This window comes from Euphorbia lathyris, chromosome 9 (assembly GCF_963576675.1).
Source record: "Euphorbia lathyris chromosome 9, ddEupLath1.1, whole genome shotgun sequence".
NCBI classification, from domain to species: domain Eukaryota; kingdom Viridiplantae; phylum Streptophyta; class Magnoliopsida; order Malpighiales; family Euphorbiaceae; genus Euphorbia; species Euphorbia lathyris.
In genome coordinates this window covers 64,638,544-64,658,331 of record NC_088918.1, presented here as the reverse complement: position 1 = coordinate 64,658,331, position 19,788 = coordinate 64,638,544, and the positions used below count along the sequence as shown (strand labels likewise).

At 35.3% G+C, this 19,788-nt stretch overlaps 1 protein-coding gene across 1 annotated transcript; it reads right to left on the bottom strand.

Moving 5' to 3' along the window:
* Window positions 1-13,320: 13,320 nt before the first annotated feature.
* On the bottom strand, window positions 13,321-15,109 carry LOC136206761 (aldehyde oxidase GLOX). Its single transcript, XM_065997924.1, has one exon. The coding sequence runs from the start codon at window positions 15,023-15,025 to the stop codon at window positions 13,418-13,420; it is 1,608 nt and encodes a 535-aa protein (XP_065853996.1). The 5' UTR covers window positions 15,026-15,109; the 3' UTR covers window positions 13,321-13,417.
* Window positions 15,110-19,788: the final 4,679 nt, after the last annotated feature.

The window sequence follows — 19,788 nt, the reverse complement described above, 5'->3', positions numbered from 1 at the left end:
ACAGCTTGATTTAATATGCCCAGTTTGATGGCATTCATAACATGTGACAGGCTTGGAGCTGTCCTTTTTGTATCTGGTGTCACTGGACTCAGCTTTATATCTGTCTCCTTTCTTGTATGGCCGCTTACTATTTCTTTCGTTTCTTATGAACAGCTTTTTCATTTTTCTAGTAAACATGGCCATTTCCTCATCATCAGTTGACTCACCTTCAGTGGAGTCAGCTTTCATTACCAGTGATTTTTGTTTCTTATCCTCAGATTTATCTGTAGCTTCAAAGTTTTTCATAGAAATTTCATGAGTCAGCAAGGATCCAATTAGCTCATCATATTTGTATGTGGTCAGGTCCTGAGCTTCCTCTACAGCTGTCTTTTTGGCTTGCCAGCTTTTGGGAAGACTTCGTAAGATCTTCTTCACTTGTTCTTCTTCAGTGAAATTCTTTCCGAGTCTTTTAAGCTCATTTATTATGTTGGTGAACCTGGCATTCATTGCTGAGATGTCCTCGTTGTCGGTCATCTCGAACAGCTCGTACAATCGCATGTGTTGGTTTACTTTGGATTCCTTGACCTTGCTGGTGCTTTCATAAGTTACTTCCAGCTTTTTCCAGATTTCCTGTGCTGACTCACAACCTGAAATCTTATTGTATTCTGCAGCATCTAGAGCACAATGAAGCATATTGATAGCCGAAGCATTATTTTGTAATTTTCTGAGGTCATCCTCTGTCCACTCAGTTTCACTCTTGATAACTTTCTCATTATCAATAGTTTTATAGGGTATGTGTGGACCTTGAACTATTGCAAGCCATGCACTCATATTTGTGGCTTGAATAAAGTTCTTCATCCTATTCTTCCAAAATGTATAATTAGACCCAAAGAATAGGGGAGGTCTAGTGATTGATAATCCCTCAGGGAGTATTTGTGTTGTTTGATTTCCTGGAAGGAAACGAGTGCTGTTTTCACCCATTCTTCGGGATCAGCTCAAGATTGTTAGATCTTTGAGTAGTGAGCTTAACCTGTCTCTGATACCACTTATTGGTCCCTAGTGATTAGTTCCAAGGGGGGGGGGGTTAGGAACTAATGTAACTTTTTAACTTTTAATTATGCTGACTTAAAGTTATTTTAAGAGTTTGATAACTCAGCGTGTTGGTCAGCACGGGTGAATGATTAGTCAGACAGTTTTGGCACTTATGCTGACCAAGACTGCTTGACTCGAGAGTTAGGAATTAACACTTGAAGAGTCAGTTTCTAACTCAGCACTCAATATCTACTCAGTTTCAGTTTTGACAATTTATAAACTGAGTAAATTTTACAAGCAACACATGCATATATATATATTTATATTGAGAGAGAAGGTTTAGAAATTACTCAGCACGACTTATCCTGGTTCGGCCTCTCTGCCTACGTCCAGTCCCCAGTTCCTCCTGGGATTTTCAATCCAATACTGAGCTCTTTCAAGGTAGAGCACAAACCCTTTACAAGGCAGTGAGTATGCAAGAGTACGTCCTCTATTCATCTACTCAGCTCCTACTAAGTACTACAACCCATCACTTAGATTTTTCTACCACTGAATACTTACAACCAAGTACTCAGATTTTTCTACCACTGAATGCTTACAACCAAGCACTCAGCATACACCTCTCAATATCACTATTGATCACACACTTGTTCTTTTTCAGATAAAGAACACTTTAGATGATTACAGACAATCAATCTTGCATTTACACAAAGAATAGAAACGTTGGTGTAAGATCTATTTTGTATTTGAGTGCTTTCAGTTTTTCCTCTCTTGGATTTTTCTTTTGATTGCTTAGTCGTGATGATCTAGGAACTATCATTGTCCTTTTATAGATAGATTTCTGAAGATTGGATCATTTGAGATGAATTAGCCGTTAAGTCCAAAACGGCTCTTTTAGCAGACAACTTCTGGTCAGCTGCAGTCTGTTCCTCCATTCCTTTTCTCTGATTTCTTCAGGCGTCAGATTTGTCTTCTTCCTTCAGTCTTCGTCTTTTAGTGACAGTTGTCTTTTACCAATAATCCGTCGTCCCATGATTCTTGGAATTTGCCTTATTTGTATTATCGAGGCTTTAATCATTGGTGTAGATCATCGGCAGACTTTGTCTTCTAATAAACGGAATGTTCAGGCAATTTGATTGTCACTCAGCTTCATTCGTTTTTCTTCGAACGCACATTCTTCATGCTGAGTTTCTTCTTGGCCAGCTCCGTTCTGTATAGTTATGAAGGAGTCTTCTAGTTAAGTCAGCTTTGTCTTAGTAACTCTGAAGAAGGCTTCTGATGCTAAGTTCTACTCCACTCAGCTTTATTCATTTCCTGTCAGATGTTCAACGTTCATGCTGAGGTCCTGTTTGGATGATGAGACTGTCTTCTGATTTGGTCAGCTTCGTTCTAATGAATCTGAAGGGGACTTCTTATGCTGTGTTCTGCTTTACTTCAGCGTTTATCCTTTTCATGCTGAGTTCTGTTTCACTCAGCTTTGGCTTATACTGACTTTTAACCTGTCTTATTCATTTATGTATATACTTTCGCACTCAACATTGAACAAACATATTAGTACAATTAAATCAAAGCGTATTAAATTTAATTGCCTCTTAATCATGGATGATTTTGTCAAATCAAAATCTTGTGGAAAGGTGTTTCAACACCATATACTGAAACTATTTCTCCTATTAAACTTTTCGATTTTCACATTCATCGCAGACATCTTTCTCTCCAGAAAACAAAACCCCGATAGGAAAATGACATTGCTCTGATACCAATTTGTTGTGCATAGTTAATGAAAGATAAATAAACAAGCAATCGAAAAACACAGATTTACGTGGTTCACCAACGTTGTGTTGGCTAGTCCACGGGCAGAAGGAGAATAGTATTATTAAGAGGCGAAAATCAGATTACGATGATTAGGTTACATAATGGGGTATTTATAATACCCAATCTAACCTAATCTCACTAGGAACCCATGATCCTAATCCAACTAGGAACCCATGATCCTAATCCAATTAGGAATCCGAAACCCAATACTACTCCGAACAAGAAACATGATATACTGATTCAAGACATTACAACAGACTATTATATGTTATACTATTTCTTAGTTTGTAACTAATTAGTTTTTTTTTTCAGATTGAATTTTATTTGAGATGGAATGGAGGGGACATGATATGTTACATATTTGAAATTTGAAGTTTATGCATTTCATGTTTTTTTCATCCACTTAGACATTTTTATTTATAATTTTGCATTTTCTTATCATTGAGTTTGTATTGATTGTTGAACTTTTGAAACATTGTTTTGAGTTTTTCAATTATGCAGTGTTAATTCAATTTTAAATAGGAGCTTTTGATAAGTTCATTACAAAAAAAATCACAAATTCCTTTCAAAAATTAAAATGTTGTTGCTGAAAATGTTAATGTTGAATGATGATAATTTGCTTATTGAGAATAATGATGTTGATGATTTGACTATTGGGAATGATAATTTTGATAACGTTCTTATTGAAAATTGTGATGATGTATCTATTGAGAATGACAATGTTAGACAAACAATCTCCACCGAAACTTTTCATTCACTTGATATACATATGATCCAAGAATTTGGGATGGTGCTGATTTGAAAATGATTGTTTTATTAGTAGAAAATGGTCCTAAGAGAGATTTTTCCATTGTGAAAGGTTCTAAAAATAAATTTTCTAGATGATTTAATGTTAACTTGTATACTAGAATTTTATTAAATTGAGAGAAATGTGATAGAGATTGACTTATTTATTAGAAATATTAAAAAAAAAAGGGATAGAGGTCAATTAACAAATGAAAGTTTTGCGGATCGGAGGCATATTAACGTAAGATTTAGAGAACATGAGACAAAGATGAATCATATTAAAATATGACAAATTGGTATGTTTTATGTTTAAAAATGTGCATTGGATAGTGCCAAAGAACTTTTCAATGAAATAAACATTGAAACTATATTTCCTTAAAGATGTGAAATTTAAAGAAGAAAACATTTTAATGAGAATCTATCTATTTCATCAGGTTGGAACCATTGAATGAGTTTGAAATCTTCTTATATTCAATTGGAAAATGCACTTAGAGTCTGTTTGGTATGTCGTAATGCAATGTAATATAATCAAAGTTGTAATGTAATTGAATGGAATAATGATTCTATTACCATGTTTGGTTGATAAATTAAAAGAAAATAATAAATTATAATTAACATTACAATGCCTATGTTTACTTAATTAAATATAATTATAAAATTTTATTTACACAATTAAAATCAACGAAAAATTTGAAAACATGAAAAATGTCAAATTAATATAAATTTTTGCGTTTTCATCTTCTTCTTTTTTACATTTCTCATTTTGGTCGTTTTCCATTTTTAACGTTTTCACTGTTTTTTTTTTCTATTTTCGCTTTTTTTTTCTATTGTTTATTTCATTATTTTCATTTTTTTGAATTTTTCTATTTTTGGATTTTGTTTCTTGTTTTTTTTAATCTCGTTTTCAGTTTTTCACGTTTTTTTATTTTTCAAGTTTTTTAGAAGGATGAGATGTGAGATTTGACAATGAGATGTTAGATAGAACTTTAAACGTAATGATACGGAGCATCTCTTTGGGGGATCGAGTCCGGACGAGGGAAGTTGGAGGAAGAACCAAGCACGAACGAACAAGCGAGTAAAGAGACAAAAACAGTGCCACACGACAAGTCAACAGCTAAAGCACGCTCCGTGTGAATGAAGCTTTGATCCAGAGAAAGACCAGTACCCAATCCACGCTCCACTTGGAATTCATTTAAGACTTTGCTCCTTACTCCAGCTTCCTCCTTAATTACAACTCTGTCACTCCTTATTTACAACCCATGTCACTCAACATTTACAATCATGCCACTCCATATTTACACCGATGCCACCCCTTTACTTTTACCCCAAATTACCCCTATCTTTATCCTTTTAATTAGTTAGTAATTTGCACTTATTTGTAATTTGTTTTAGGATTTTGAGATGGTATAAATACATATCTTTCTTTGTAAATCAAGAAACTTTTTATCAATCAATACAATGGGGGATCTTTGATTTCCTACGAATTTAGTCCGTAAAACCTGAGATTCACTCCTAGTTTAGCTAGAGAAAAACATCTTTGTTAGTTTACGATTAAAACTAACTCGCCCCGAATTAATCTGTATCACGTAAGATTTAGGATTACATGCTTTGAATGTAATGAGAATTCAAATCATTTTCTTATGTAATGGGAATTACAAGAGTTGTGAATAAAAATTAATCCATAGATTTCTCATTTCATTACTATAAAATTGTAGTACGCAAACAAACATGCTAATGCGTCTTTATGTAATGGACTTTCTATTACACAAGTTATTACATCTTACCAAACAGACCTTTAAGGTTTAGATTATTTACTTAATAGAGTTATTGCATATAGAATTTTGTTGTCTATCCCTATAATCATTGCATCCGCAGAAAGAGCTTTTCAAAACAGAAGTTATTGAAGTCCTAATTGCAAATCTACAATGTTACAAGAAAAACTTGATTTATTGACACTAATAACGATTATCAATGATTTTTTTTTATAAAAAAAAGTATATGAAGATTTGGTTAATGATTTTGCTTTCAAAAAATATTAAAAGATTAGAGAGAGAGGCTCCTCCATCTCTCTACCTTTTTTATTCCCTTTGCTCCTTTTCTTTTCAAGCTTCCACCACTGTCACCATCTTGTCTCTGCCACCGTCACCATCTCGCCTCCTTTTTTGTTCAGGTTCTCTTAGAGGAGGAAGGAGGAAGCTTGTCTTCCTTCTTCCTCCTCCCATTTATGTTTTAGTTTTTATTTTTTTAGCTTCAGTTTTATCTTTTCTTTCTAGTTTGAAGTCTATATACTTTCTCGAATCTCTTTTCCATCAGATCTACACCTGTTAGCTATACTTTTATCGTTTATTCTTTTTTCGGTTTTAGCAAGAACAGAAAAGGTTTATCTTGTCCGCAGATCTATAGATCTGCGTGGTTGCAGAAAAAGAAAGGACTCAGATCCGAATGTCCGGAAGAGGCTAGATGATGAAGAATGGATTACAACTGTTTTTCAATGGGATTCGACTTCCGAGAAGTATATGATTTCTATTTCGTTGTATTTGTACCCTTTGTGGTTTTTTATTGCTTTTTGTAGTCTTTATTTTGCTCTTTGTAGTCTATTTTCTTCCCTTTGTGGATCTTATACTGGCTATAACCTGTATGGGTGGGAAGTTTTATTGTATTGTATTTGTACTTTATGATTGTATGAAATGAAATATGACACTTTTATAAAAAAATATATATATATTAAAAGATTAGGACTTTTTAAATAATTTTTTTTTAATATTAGCTTAAACTTGTATTAAGATTTACTCCTCTGGTTGTTGCGTATTGAAATTACTTTATTTTGGTTTTTGGACTTGAAATTAAATGTCTAATTTAGTATTTGGTCCCAAAATGAAGAAAACGAAAGAAAGTTTAGCATGGATGTCATTCCCATAAAAACAAACGACACTATAGTGGAAAATTAATTGTCTTTTTCAATTATCACACTGATAATTTGCAACATTGGTTAGTCGTAAGAAGAACTGTACCATTATATAATATTATATAGGCAAAGAATTACAAGTTTAAGTACTGAAATAAATTGAAAAGTTTAATTTGAATTAATTTAATCTTCATTTAATAAATTAAAATTAGTTTGAGTAGTTAAAATCATTTAAACATTAAAGATCTCGAATTTACGTACGTAACAAATTTTAATTGAGAAAGAAAACCATTGTAAAAATGTCTAAATGTCTAAAAATGACAAAACTAACATTAAAAAATCCTGATAATAGGAAAAACTCTCTTTGTTATATGGAAATGTGGTAATTACAGCATAATATGGATAATCGGATAATTAAAAAATAAAAGAAACGATGTCGACGTGAAAAACAAAAATTCAAGCCAAAGTAAGAAAAAATAAAAATAAAGATAAAAACCATATTAGTCCAAATTAGGATTACCAAACGATGTCGCCTTGCCAAGTCCGAACGATGTCTTTGAACGCCGGCCGAACATGTTCTTCACAAAATTTAAAGAACTGAACAATAGCAACCGACAATCGCCCTTATCTTCCTTGAGATTGAGAGAACAATCCGAGTTTGAAATCTTTAAAGTTACGGAATTGAAAGTTGAAACCTTTTGGATTCTGTTGATAATCGAAGTCGCCGGGAATTAGGAAGTAAACATCGCTCCAGTTTTCCTGAAATAAAACCCGGAAGACATTGAAGAAGATATGAATTGAAGAATATTTGGGGAAAAAGATTTGAGTTATGGAATTGGGCGATCTGGGTCGAGAAATGAAGCTCTTAGCCTCGTCCGTTGGAGTTCTGGTTTGAAAACTTGGCTGTAGATTGTCATTTTGAAACGGCAAGAAGAACATAAGAAAAACCCTAGAAGACCAAACTATTTCATAAAAAATCTTAGGAGAAAATCAGAGGTATAGATATGAAGAATTGACGCTTACATTGAAATGATTGATGAAATCGAGAATCCAGAATCAATTCCATTGTGGATAAGAAGATGAACAAAAACAGTCTCTTGATCATTTATACAAAACCCATCGGAAACAAATCAATTAACCAAAGAAAGATCATTTAGTTTCACCTTGAAAAGAAACAATGAAACTTTCTTAAACCGATCAGCTACAAAAGAAATTTTGGTCGTTCGGAAAGATGGTAATACATTGAAAAGCAAGGATCGGAGTATAATTAAGATCGATGGATCAAGGACCAATCTTACGCCGATCTCAGCCTTTCAAGGTTTTAACACTTTCCTATTCCTCTCTTTCGCCCTTTCTTTCTCTCTCACAATATATAAGTTAATCTAATCTCTACTCTTCTCTTCTATTTATAAACACTCGGCAAGTCCTGTTTCTGTTCTTGTTGGAGTAAATTACACCCATGACCATGAACTTTATCAATTTAACATTATTGATACTCAACTTCAACATATAACATAAAAGTCACTAATTGTTATATTTGTGCTACTAAATTTCAATCAATGTTTTAAAATAACAATTGACGGTCTCAAAATGAAAAACTCTAAAAATTAATGATATTTTAAACAACTTTAATTCTTTAAAATTTTCATTTTAAGTTCATTTAAATGTTGTTTGGAGAAGAGAGAGATTTGATTTGTAGAAAGAGAAAGCTCCAAAATTTGTGATTTTGAAAATATAAGAAATGTGGTTTCATGAAAATGTTCCGAACAACTTTAATTTTTGAATATTTTCATTTTGAGGTTGTTAATGGCCATTTTGCGGAATAAGTTAAAGTTTGCATAAATTACATCTATGATCACTGAATTTTACCCATTTTAACATTATGGCCACATAACTTCAATTCTTAACGTTGTGACCACTGAACTTTACACTTTTTAACACCGGTGGCCACTCAACGTCTCAAAACTAGACCTAACAATTATCGTGTTCGTGTCGTGTCATTTCGGGTTCGTGTCAAAAAGAGTAAACCCAAACCCAACCCAAAAACTTTCGTGTCAAAGTCGTGTTAATCTGTTCGGGTTAGTGTCGATTTCGTGTCGTGTTTTCGGGTTACATGTAATTTTGTTATGCATATATATTAATAATAACTCTTAAAAATATAAGAAGATATGGTACTGTTTTTAAACATTTTATATCATTTTTAGATTAGTATGTTAACAATAATTATCAAAAAGTTCGATAATATCATGTTAAAGGGTCATGTAATGTGGTTATAACAATTTAGAAAATTCAAATTAATATTTGCAATTAATAATTATAATTTTATTATCTTTATTAATAAAGTGACATAAAAAACACGAGAGAATATAACAATATTTTCAATATCCGTGTCATTTCGTATCGTTTTTGGGTTCACATATCAACACTAACCCAACCCAAAAATTAGCGTGTCAGTTTCGTGTCAACCCAAAAATGACCCATTACCTATTGAGCTCAACACTAAGACTAAAAATCCGTGTCGTGTTCGTGTCGTGTAATCGGGTCATGTGTCATTTTGCCAACTCTACTCAAAACAACCGTTAACGACCTCAAAATAAAAAATTCAAAAAGTTAATATATTCTAAGGAACTTTAATTCTTTGGTCCTTGAATTTTGACCTTACTTTCATTATAACTCATAAACATTGCACACGTTACTAACCAGTGGCGGAGCCAGAGGTCAAGGTCCAGAGGGGCTCCATTGCATGAAGATTTTTTTTTCTTAATAACGACTTAAGGGTTTTGATTCGTAGTAGTCAAATTGAAATTTTCAAATTTTTGATAATATAAGGGTAAATTTGATCATAATTGGAAACATTAAGGTACAAAACAACTGAGATTCAATATAAAGTAAGGATAAGATGCAAAAATACTCTAATATTTACACCTAAGAATAATTTTACCTCTAACGTATAAAATGGTGCAATTTTACCCTTAATGTTGGCGGTCAAGAGCAATTTTATCCCTAACGTTGATATGTTTGATCAATTGGAGAAATTATTCATCAAATTGTCTTCTCGGTCATGATTTTTGTAACTAAAAAAATTTAATTAAAAATAATAAAGGAGAATGAGGTTAATAATGATTAAAAATGATACTTAAGGGATAGAATTAAAATGAGATAAATAGTGAAGAGAGGGAGATTTGAACATAGGATCACTTGAATGTAGAGATGTCATTAATTATCACTACAACCAACTATGCAAACTTAGTTTTAAGTTATATAAGCACATTCCATATTATAAGTACTAATTTTAACTATTTTGGAGGGGCTTCTCGGGACTGAACCACTATTCGTCAAGGGTGTTCCCCTACCCCCCTAGATCCGCCCCTGTTACTAACACAATTGCCTCTATTGATCACGTCAAATTCACAATGATCTCAAAATAAAAAAAAATAATATATAATAGTTAAAGTTGTTTAGAAACCATATTTACTATAAAATCACGCTGTTTTTTATTTTCCAATGGATTAAAAGGTAAAATAGCCAAGTGAGCCATAAAGTTAGCAAATTTTGACAAATTGATGAAAATTTAAAAAATCATTTTCACCGTTAATTCATTTCCAAATCATAATTTCTGTATATTTTCCACTCTAAACAATCACTTTCTCAAAATATCATTTCTACTAGTTCTATAATTAGTTACTTACTATTATAAAAATTTGGTCAATTTGAGAAATAATTCATCAAACTTTTTTCTCGATCATGAATCTTATCATCTACCTTTCATATGTATGTTATTTTATAACTCATTAGTAATAGATCACCAACATATTATTAGTTGTGATTTTTTTTTCAAATTAAAAATTATACTATCTTTTATACGAGTTGGACAAAAAAAAAATTCAAATATTTCACCAAATTTCTAAATATTAATCTCTACTTTTATTATTAAATCATAGAAAACATAGTTTTTTAAAAAAACCCAACTAATATGCAATTGATGCATAAGGAACAAAATATATATTTTTATAATAATATCTAAAATTGACTTAACTTGTCAACGTTAGAGGTAAAATTGAACAATTTCAAACGTTTGGAGTAAAATTACTGCAGGCTGTAAATATTTTTCCACCTTATCCCATATATTATTCAAGTTATAGCATATTGTTACGTCATCAATTTTTTCTATCAATATATTTCATTTTATTATTTGTTTAAATAGCGTGTGTTAGCACAAATTAAAATGGACTTGAATGGTTAGGGTTTTCAAATCGTGTAAGTTAGATTTCGAATTCAAATTATAACATACAAAAGCGTTAATTAAAAACATATATCCATCTAAAAAGTGATTTCTCATTAACCAGCCTTTAATAAAAAAAATTCATCTAAAAAATGTTTAGCGATTCTCGAACCGAAAATTCCAATAAATTATATATAAAAAAATAGCTCATGTTACTTTAAATTATCATTTTCACTAAAAACTTTACCAATAGAATAAACAATTAGCTTCATCTTGGTTAGTAGTATTTTGAAAATTACCCTTTCTTTTGTAAATAAATTAGATTAGAGAAGATTATTTGATAAAAACCTCTTTCTATTATGTTATCAAATTGATTGAAGCGTTTCTTCCCAATTTAACAGTATTACTACTTTTCTTTCTTTTCTAACATTGAAAATTACAAAAACTCTTTCAAAGTTTCAATCATAAATAATTTTCATAAAAAAACAAAAGAAAACCATAGATAACATTTTAATACAAAAACTTCTATAATCCTTCAACTCAATACATCAATCGCTTAAGTTGATTATCCTTTAAACTTACATATTATTCCCTTAATCCTTTAAACTTATTTAAAATAATTATAATCTATTTGTTACTTTAATTTATTTTAAATAGTTTATTAACTTTCTAAACTTGTTTTTTTTATTAGGAGACAAAAAACTTTATAACGGAACTCGAGTCATTATAGGAAGACACTCATGAATGTCTGCAGAAGGTTTATCACACTCATGAATACCTAAGGACAATCGTCATGCGTAGTTTTCCATCCAATCTACTCTCTTGTTTCCCTCACGAAAAAGTGGACCAGCCTAACCTCTCAAACTCGTTTAAATAGCGGACGACACTTTTCAATAAGCCAGTAAAATCTAGGGTAAAGTTCAAATAAAATTCATGTGGTTTCACTAATTTTCAGATAAAGGACTATGGTTTACTTTTTTGTCAAAACGAGGATTGAGGTTTCACACTTTTAATAATGCTATTAAAACTATCTTTAACGACCTGAAAATGAAAATTTTCAAGAATTAAAGTTGTTCAATGCCATATTTTCTATGGAACTACATTTTCGATTTTAGAAAATCATCTTTTTGGAACTCTCTCTCTAAACTTTAACTTTCTCTCTCTTTACCAAATATCATCTAAATAATCTCGAAATAAAAAAGTTGAAGAATTAAAATTGCTTAGAATATTAGTAGTTTTTAAAATATGTCATTTTTGAAGTCGTCAATGGTGATTTTAATAGTATCAATCGAAAAGGTCCTTATTTTGCTAAATTTGAAAACCTCAGTCATCGTTTTGACAAAAAGTAAACCACAATCCTTTATCTGAAAATTAGTGAAACCACAGGGATTTTATTTGAACTTTACCCTAAAATCTATGACGACTAACACCCTCTTTCTGTAACAACTGGATGGGGTGAGCATCGGTTCGGTTCGGTTACTAACCGAACCGAACTGTCGGTTAACCGAACCGAACAAGGATAAAACCGAATTTTACCAGACCGAAATTTTTCGGTTCGGTTCGGTTAACCGACCGTATAACCGAAATTATTTTTAAAATAAAAAAATATTGAGCTTAAATAATTGAGTGAATTAAATGACTAATTTATAAAGCATACAATTGTCTAAAGCATCCTATTAAAAAAATAAAATATATCATAAATAACAAAACTTAACATTCAAAGTATGATATTAACAAAACTTAATCCAAAAAACTTAATATTCAAAGTATGATATTAACAAATTTACAATCCAAAAAATCAGAACCCAAAAAGTATGTATCCTCCATTTCCAATATAAAAAACAATGATTTTTTTTATATATATGAAAACTTTGGTTCGGTTACACCGAAATTTTTTCCCCAGAAACCGAACCGAAGACCGATAACCGAAATTTCCATAGTTGAAAACCGAACCGTTTACCAAAGACCGAATAACCGAACCAAATTAAAATTTCGGTTCGATTTCCGGTTCAGTTTTCGGTTACCGGTTAATTTGCTCACCCCTATGGATGATGCTTAGGGAATTCAACTCAAAAACAACCCTTCGGTAGCCCTTCCCCCACACAATCATTAATCCAAAATACACACCCCATAATTCTGTCAGGAATGGTGTGCATATGCCTAAATTAGCCGCATAACCACCAACCCATCCGCCAATTTCATTCCGAAAAACACCACCAACAGCTGCAAAGCCAGAATTGACCTTGCTCGTCCCATTACTATTAACCTTGATCCATCCTCTCCCCGCGGGTTGCCAACTAACCATCACCTCAGTTCTACTAACTCCTCCCCGATGGTTGGCAACCATCGATTCGGATCTATTTATCTCTTAAACTTAATTAAAGTGATATTATCCAAAATCAATCCCAAGTGACTTAGAGAGATTTTAACATCATTTTAAGCAGGCTAATAATATATGTTGTAAGTTCATAGTGTCCATCAACTTTTTGAGTCAATTTCATGGTATGAAAAAAATAAAATAAAAACCGAAACAACAGCACTTTTTCGCAAACTGATCTGTTGAATATCATTTTCAATCGGGGAATGACTCATCAAAATCAATTTTAAACAATTGAATTGTTTCATATCATTATCAACATCAAATTGAATTCAATTAACCTTTAATAAAAAAAAAAAATCAACTATGAAACCAAATGCACCCATCGAGCTACGCTTGGGATTCCTTGATTCACCGCAAACACCATGTAATAACCAGGCGGAGCAACCGCCCCATTAGGCGGCGCTGTGCATCCTATTCTATACTGGCCGCCGTCACCGTCCGGCACCGACGGTGTAACAGTCAATTTCACCAATCTTTGGCCCTGTGAGAAGGAATGCGTCGCAAATGGCGCACTTGCAAAATTAACTTGTACAACACCGACAATAGGCAGCGAAACCGATATTACTACATTAAATACCTCCCCGTAACGTACCGTATCCGGAATTTGTTGAATCGTTGGTCGGAGATTAGCCCGATCCGCCGATAAATATTCCGGCGAAAACGCTTCAATTCGCAGTTCTGTAGGAAATTCAGCATTGAATTCATAGTGGACATGAGGATTACTTCCGGCGAGTAAAACCCGCCCATCGGGTAATAGATTAGCTGTTGAATGGTACAATCTGGGTACGGTTCCCGGGTTCAACGTCATGAACCTTAACCCAACGGGTTGATCGGGTCTGTATAATAGCGGGTACAAGCAAGGATTTGAAGCCATTTCAAACCCTTGGGTTCCAGCTTGAGCTCCATTGATGACCAGAACTTCACCCGTGGGTAGCATAACCATGTCACCCATGATCCGCCCGAATGCCATATTCTCCATTTCCCAAACCGGGTCGGGTGAAGTTGCTACAATACGGCCACAACTACCGTGAGCCGGTGTGTCCGTATTCTTCTCTATAAACGCTCCATACTGGGCTCCACCACAAACTACAATCACAGCCGTTGAGTAATCACCTTCGAGTGCTAACATAACAGATGATCCAGCCGATGGATAATTCCGTGGCCCACCATCCAACGGTGGATAATCTCTGATGACTTCGTTAGTCTGATGATCGTACAGAATAGCTTTATTGTTAGCGAAGATGAAAAGATTACCGTTGGGGAGAAGATGAACGTATGGGTACAAATTGTCCTTCTGATCATCCTCCATTTGAGCAAGAAAAGGGAACGACACGGCGCCGTTTCTCGGAGGAAAATACTCTACCGAATTTGCCCCTCTACCACCGACGATTATCACCGATCCGTCCGGTAATATCTGATTCGTAGCGTACCATCTTCCTTCGCTCAATTCTACATTATCAAGCTCCATCCAATCGCAAAACGCGTTGGATTCACAGGGATTGAATTTTCGGAACTTGGTGAAGCCATCGAAGTTACCGCCGGTCTGTAAAAGAGTGCCGTCGGGGAGAAACTGACCGGAAGAACACCAAGTGTCGGTGAGGATCATGAGAGGTCGGAGATCGTTAGTTAGAGGATTGAATACAACGGAATGAGCATAACAATCATGCTTGAGAGCAATTTCCTTTGGATTATTCCGGCAATGGCCTTTGGGCAACATTTTCTTGGAGGGACCTATGTTAGTCCGGTCGAGGAGGACGACGGTGTTGAATCGAGTAACGGCGGTGTGCATAGAGGCGATTCCGGCATCCGGGACCAGAAGTTCCCACGTGCCGGGAAGCTGAGCTCGAATCAAGGCGGAGAAAGAAAGGAGAAATAGTAAGAGATATTGAAGAGAATTTACAGAGGCCATAGTGGAGAGAGTGAGAGTTGAGACTGGAAATTTGAAAGGGAAATAAAGAAGTGACGGTTTTATGAAAAGAAAACGTTGAGATGACACGTAGGCAGATGGCGTAATTTGTCTGTCCTTTAATTTCCTTTATTTATGTAATTTCATAATGTCATTACATGGAAAGATAATGCGATTCTTCGGAAGGTGTGTGTGGGGGTAGCGTAAGCGGAAAGTGACCGACAATTGCTACAAACATTTAAATTTAATTTTCATAAAATTCAGTAATAGGAAAAAGCATATCATGTGGTCCTCCAATCTTTCCAATTTTCATAATTGGGCCTTTTTTTCTTCTTTCAATCGACATACGAGGCTGTCTATCATTTATAATCTCCCCCATTAAATTGTATCAGGTTCAATTATTTAATGTTTATTGTTATTAAGAGTTCAAGTGTAAAAATATTCTTTAATATTATTAATTAGTAGTAATTTTATTCCTAAATTGTAATGTTATTCTAGTTATGAGCAATTTTAAGTAGGATCAACTCTAATATTTTAGAGGTTATCGGTAGGGTCAGTCCTAATATTTTTATGGGTCTGGACGAAAAAAATATGAAGCTTTTAATAAAAAAATTGTACTTAAAAATTTAAAATAGAAATTTAGACATATTTTATATCTAAAATATCATATTGTTTGGTAAATTTTTTTTAGGTACGAATGAGTATTGCTAGGTGATTAGTTTTATCAAATTGCTCAAATTGCTCTGTATTTTGGTTTGTGTTGGGCTTTATTTTTCCAATTGTTTTTTGGTGTATTGTTTTGCTTGGTTCGAAATTGGTAGTGTGAAATGGAGAGGGAAATATCGGGATTGAGGATTGAAGGAGATGAGGCAGGCCATATTGAGCTGGAATTGCCACCTGTTGATGAGGTGCTGGAGGATACAGGACTGCGATTCCTGGGACGTTTCGCGGCTGATAGGCCGCTTAATTTTTTGAGTATGTGGAACCGCTTGGCTCTGCTATGAAGACCGGACAGGGGAGTTGAAATTCAAGAGGTTAGCCCTAATCTGTATTCCTTTGAGTTCTTCCATCCCATTGATAGGGATAGAGTGATTGCTGGGGGGGCCTTGGTCTTTTGACAACTATAACTTGATTATGAATAAGTGGAGTTTAGGGGTCAGTCTGGATGATGTTTCTTTGGTAAACGTTTCAATGTGGGTCCAAATTTATGGTTTGCCAGTGGGAACTATGTCTGAAATAGTCGGTAAGCAACTGGGCAATTTCCTGGGAAAATTTGAGGAGTACGATCTAAATAAAAATATAGGCTTCCATAAGCAGTTTATGCGCATCAGAGTTAGTCTGGATAGTAGAATGCCACTGAAGAGGTTTAAGAAACTCAAGAGTGTAGGAAATGTTTGGTCATTGGCCACATTTAAATATGAACGTCTGGGAATATTTTGCTACATATGTGGTGTGATGGGACCCACAGAACGATTCTGTGAAAAATTATTTGATCTACAAGGAGTGGAAGTTCAGAGAGAGTGGGGAGAATGGCTTAAGGCCCCAATTAGAATGGGAGGTGATCAAAATGGGGCCAGGTGGTTGAGGGAGAGTAACGGGAATGTTATGTTAAGAGGAGGGCAGAAAGGGAGTGGGAGTAGAGGGGGGCGAATAGGAGTTCTGAGGGATATCTCCAATATGGGGAGAGGTAGGGGAGAGAGAGGAGGTTCAAAGCAATCTGGAAGGGGGGGGGGGGGAAGGAGGTGATGATATGCCCTTACTCAGGGCCTTTCATGAGGGTTTGTGTAGAAACTGAGGGACTAGAGAAAGGGGGAGTGGGAGGTGCAAACGAGGGGGTTCCAGAAGACACTGAGATGGAATTAACTGAAGCTAGAAAGAGGAGAAGGGAGGGGCATGGGAGAGAGAAGGGTGGGGCAGGGGTTAATGTGCAGGGGGAAGGAGTTTCTGTTCTCGAAAAGGATAAGGAGATTTCTACAGAGAATGATTCGGCAAGCCCTAGTGCACAGGGCCGTCGGGCAGAATGAGTTGCTTAAGCTGGAACTGTTGTGGCTTGGAAAACCATCAGGCAGTTCGTTTGTTGAAGGAGTTAGTTTCGTCCCCAAAACCAGTAATTTTATTTTTGATGGAAACACTAGTAGATGATCAGCGTTTGGGTAGTATAAAACAACAGTTGAAGTTTGAAGGGGCTTTTTCAGTAGGCAGAAGAGGGCGTAGTGGTGGACTAGCCATGTTATAGAGAGCGAAAATTCAGGTGGAGGTTAAAAGTTTTTCTGAACATCATATTGATGTGACGATCACTGATAATGTTCATGGGGACTAGAGGCTGATAGGTTTTTATGGTTTTGCAGAGCGTAGTAAATATGGGGAATCGTGGGAGTTGTTGAGGAGACTAGCTAGAGATTCCCATCTTCTGTGGGTGGTGGTGGTGGGGGATTTTAATTACATTTTGAATATGGATGAAAAGGTTGGGGGTGCTGTTTACCCTAACTATTTAATGCAAGAGTTTCTTAAAGCAATAGAGGAGTGTGGTTTGTGTGAACTAGAGTTAAAAGGCAACCCATTTACTTGGGAAAGAGATAGGGGTTCTGAGGCGTGGGTGAGAGAAAAGCTTGATAGGGGCTTTGCATCAGCAGAATGGCTGAACCGGTTTGCTAATTACCATTTTCAATCCTGTATGTGTGGATATTCTGACCATCTACCAATCTTACTTAGGATGCAAAAGGAAAAAGTAAGCAAAAAAGTCAAAAGATTCTATATTGAGGATAGTTGGTTAAAGGAGCATGAGTTCAAGGACCTTGTGATCAGAAACTGGGTGGGACAGGGGTGTAGGCCTGTTCTTAAAAAGTTGAAGGACTGTGTGCAGAAGATGGCAGAGTGGGGGAATGGTTTCAGTGTGCGTTTCAAGAGTCAGATTAGGAGATGGAGAAATCAAATGGAGAAACTGCATGGCAAAGGTGATAGGGACTCAATAGCCCAATATTTCTTAGCCAAAAGAAAACTTAATGACACCTTAGAAGCAGAAGAGAGATATTAGAGACAGAGGGTCAAAGTCTTCTGGTTGACAGAGGGTGATAGAAATACTCAGTTCTTCCATGCCAGCGTTAAAGCAAGGGGAAAACAGAAGGCAATTACCTCTCTCAGTGATGAGTTAGGGGGAGAATTTGATATTCAGAGTGAGATGCTAGGTCTGGCACAACAATATTTCCGATCTGTATTCTCTGCATCGGACACGACCGGGACTGATATGGTTAATGTTATTGATCCAGTGATCGATTCATCGATAAACGAGCTTCTCACGACACCTTTTGTGATGGAGGAATTTAGGCAGTCCTTGTTCTCTATGAGCCCAAACAAATCTCCTGGCTCTGATGGGTTGAATCCAGGATTTTTTCAAGCCTTTTGGGACATAATGGGTGCGGAATTAGGAACAACATGTGAAAAATGGCTAAAGGATGGGGAGTTCCCAAGTGGGATTAATGAAACTACAATTGTTCTTATTCACAAAATTGACAACCCTAGAATGCTGAAGGACTTTCGACCTATCTCTTTGTGTAATGTGATTTACAAGGTAATTGCTAAGGCCCTAGCTAATCGGCTGAAGGGGATCCTCCCTCAAAGTATTGGAGAAACACAATCTGCTTTTGTCCCTGGCAGATCTATAATCGATAATGTGCAGGTGGCATTTGAGAGTATACATTTCATGAAAAGACAAAATAGAGGAAAAGATGGTCAGGTTGCTCTCAAAATTGACATTAGCAAGGCCAATGACATGGTGGATTGGGATTTCTTGAAACTAGTAATGATTCGCATGGGATTTCACGAGACCTGGATCAGTTGGATGATGTTATGCGTAACAACAGTGAAATATAGGGTGGGAGTGAATGGAGAATGCACCGAGCAAATTGTACCAGGAAGGGGGCTTCGATAGGGAGATCCGTTATCCCCTTACTTGTTTATTCTGTGTGTAGAGGTCCTATCCAAGTTGATAAAAAAGGAAGAAGGGGAGGGGTTAATACCAGGGTGTCGAATTTGTCGCAGGGCCCCACCTGTTACACACCCCTTCTTTGCTGATGACAGTTTCTTATTCTTCGGAGCAACGACAAATGAGGCTAGAAAGGTAATGAGGATTCTGGCTGAATATGAGGTAGCGTCTGGTCAGGCTGTGAATCTGAACAAATCGGGCATTTTTTTTAGTGCAAATGTGAAAGGTGGTCTGAAAACAGAGATTCAAGGACTACTTGGGGTTAGCACCCCTTTAGACACGAGTCGCTACTTAGGTCTACCTTCACTAATTGGTCGTTCTAAACGAAGGATCTTCACATTCCTGGTTGATAGGCTGCGGAAAAAGTTTGGTACTTGGGGATTTAGATTCTTATCTCAGGATGGAAAGTAGGTACTACTGAAGTCAGTTGGCCAGGCTTTGCCTACATTTTGTATGAGTACGTTCCTTCTCCCCTTATCTATTTGTGATGAACTGCAAAGTTAATGAATTCCTTTTGGTGGGGTATAAAACCTGAGGGAAAAAGAAATATACATTGGTTTGAGGTAAAGGATGGGATCTGGATAGACATAATGGTTGTTTTATTGAAGCTGAAGTGTGTGCCATTAGCGATATTATATTACCATTTAGTGTTGGGGAGGATACGAGAATTTGGCATTGGTCAAAAGATGGGTTTTACAATGTGCGCTCAGGCTATCTAGCGGTTTTGGGTATTGAAGAGGGGGATGGGAGTTAGGAGGGATGGCATAGGCTATGGAAAATGGAG

Bases quoted from the DNA above. Each gene is read 5' to 3' on its own strand.
- LOC136206761 (XM_065997924.1), bottom strand. From the start codon at position 15,025: ATGGCCTCTGTAAATTCTCTTCAATATCTCTTACTATTTCTCCTTTCT.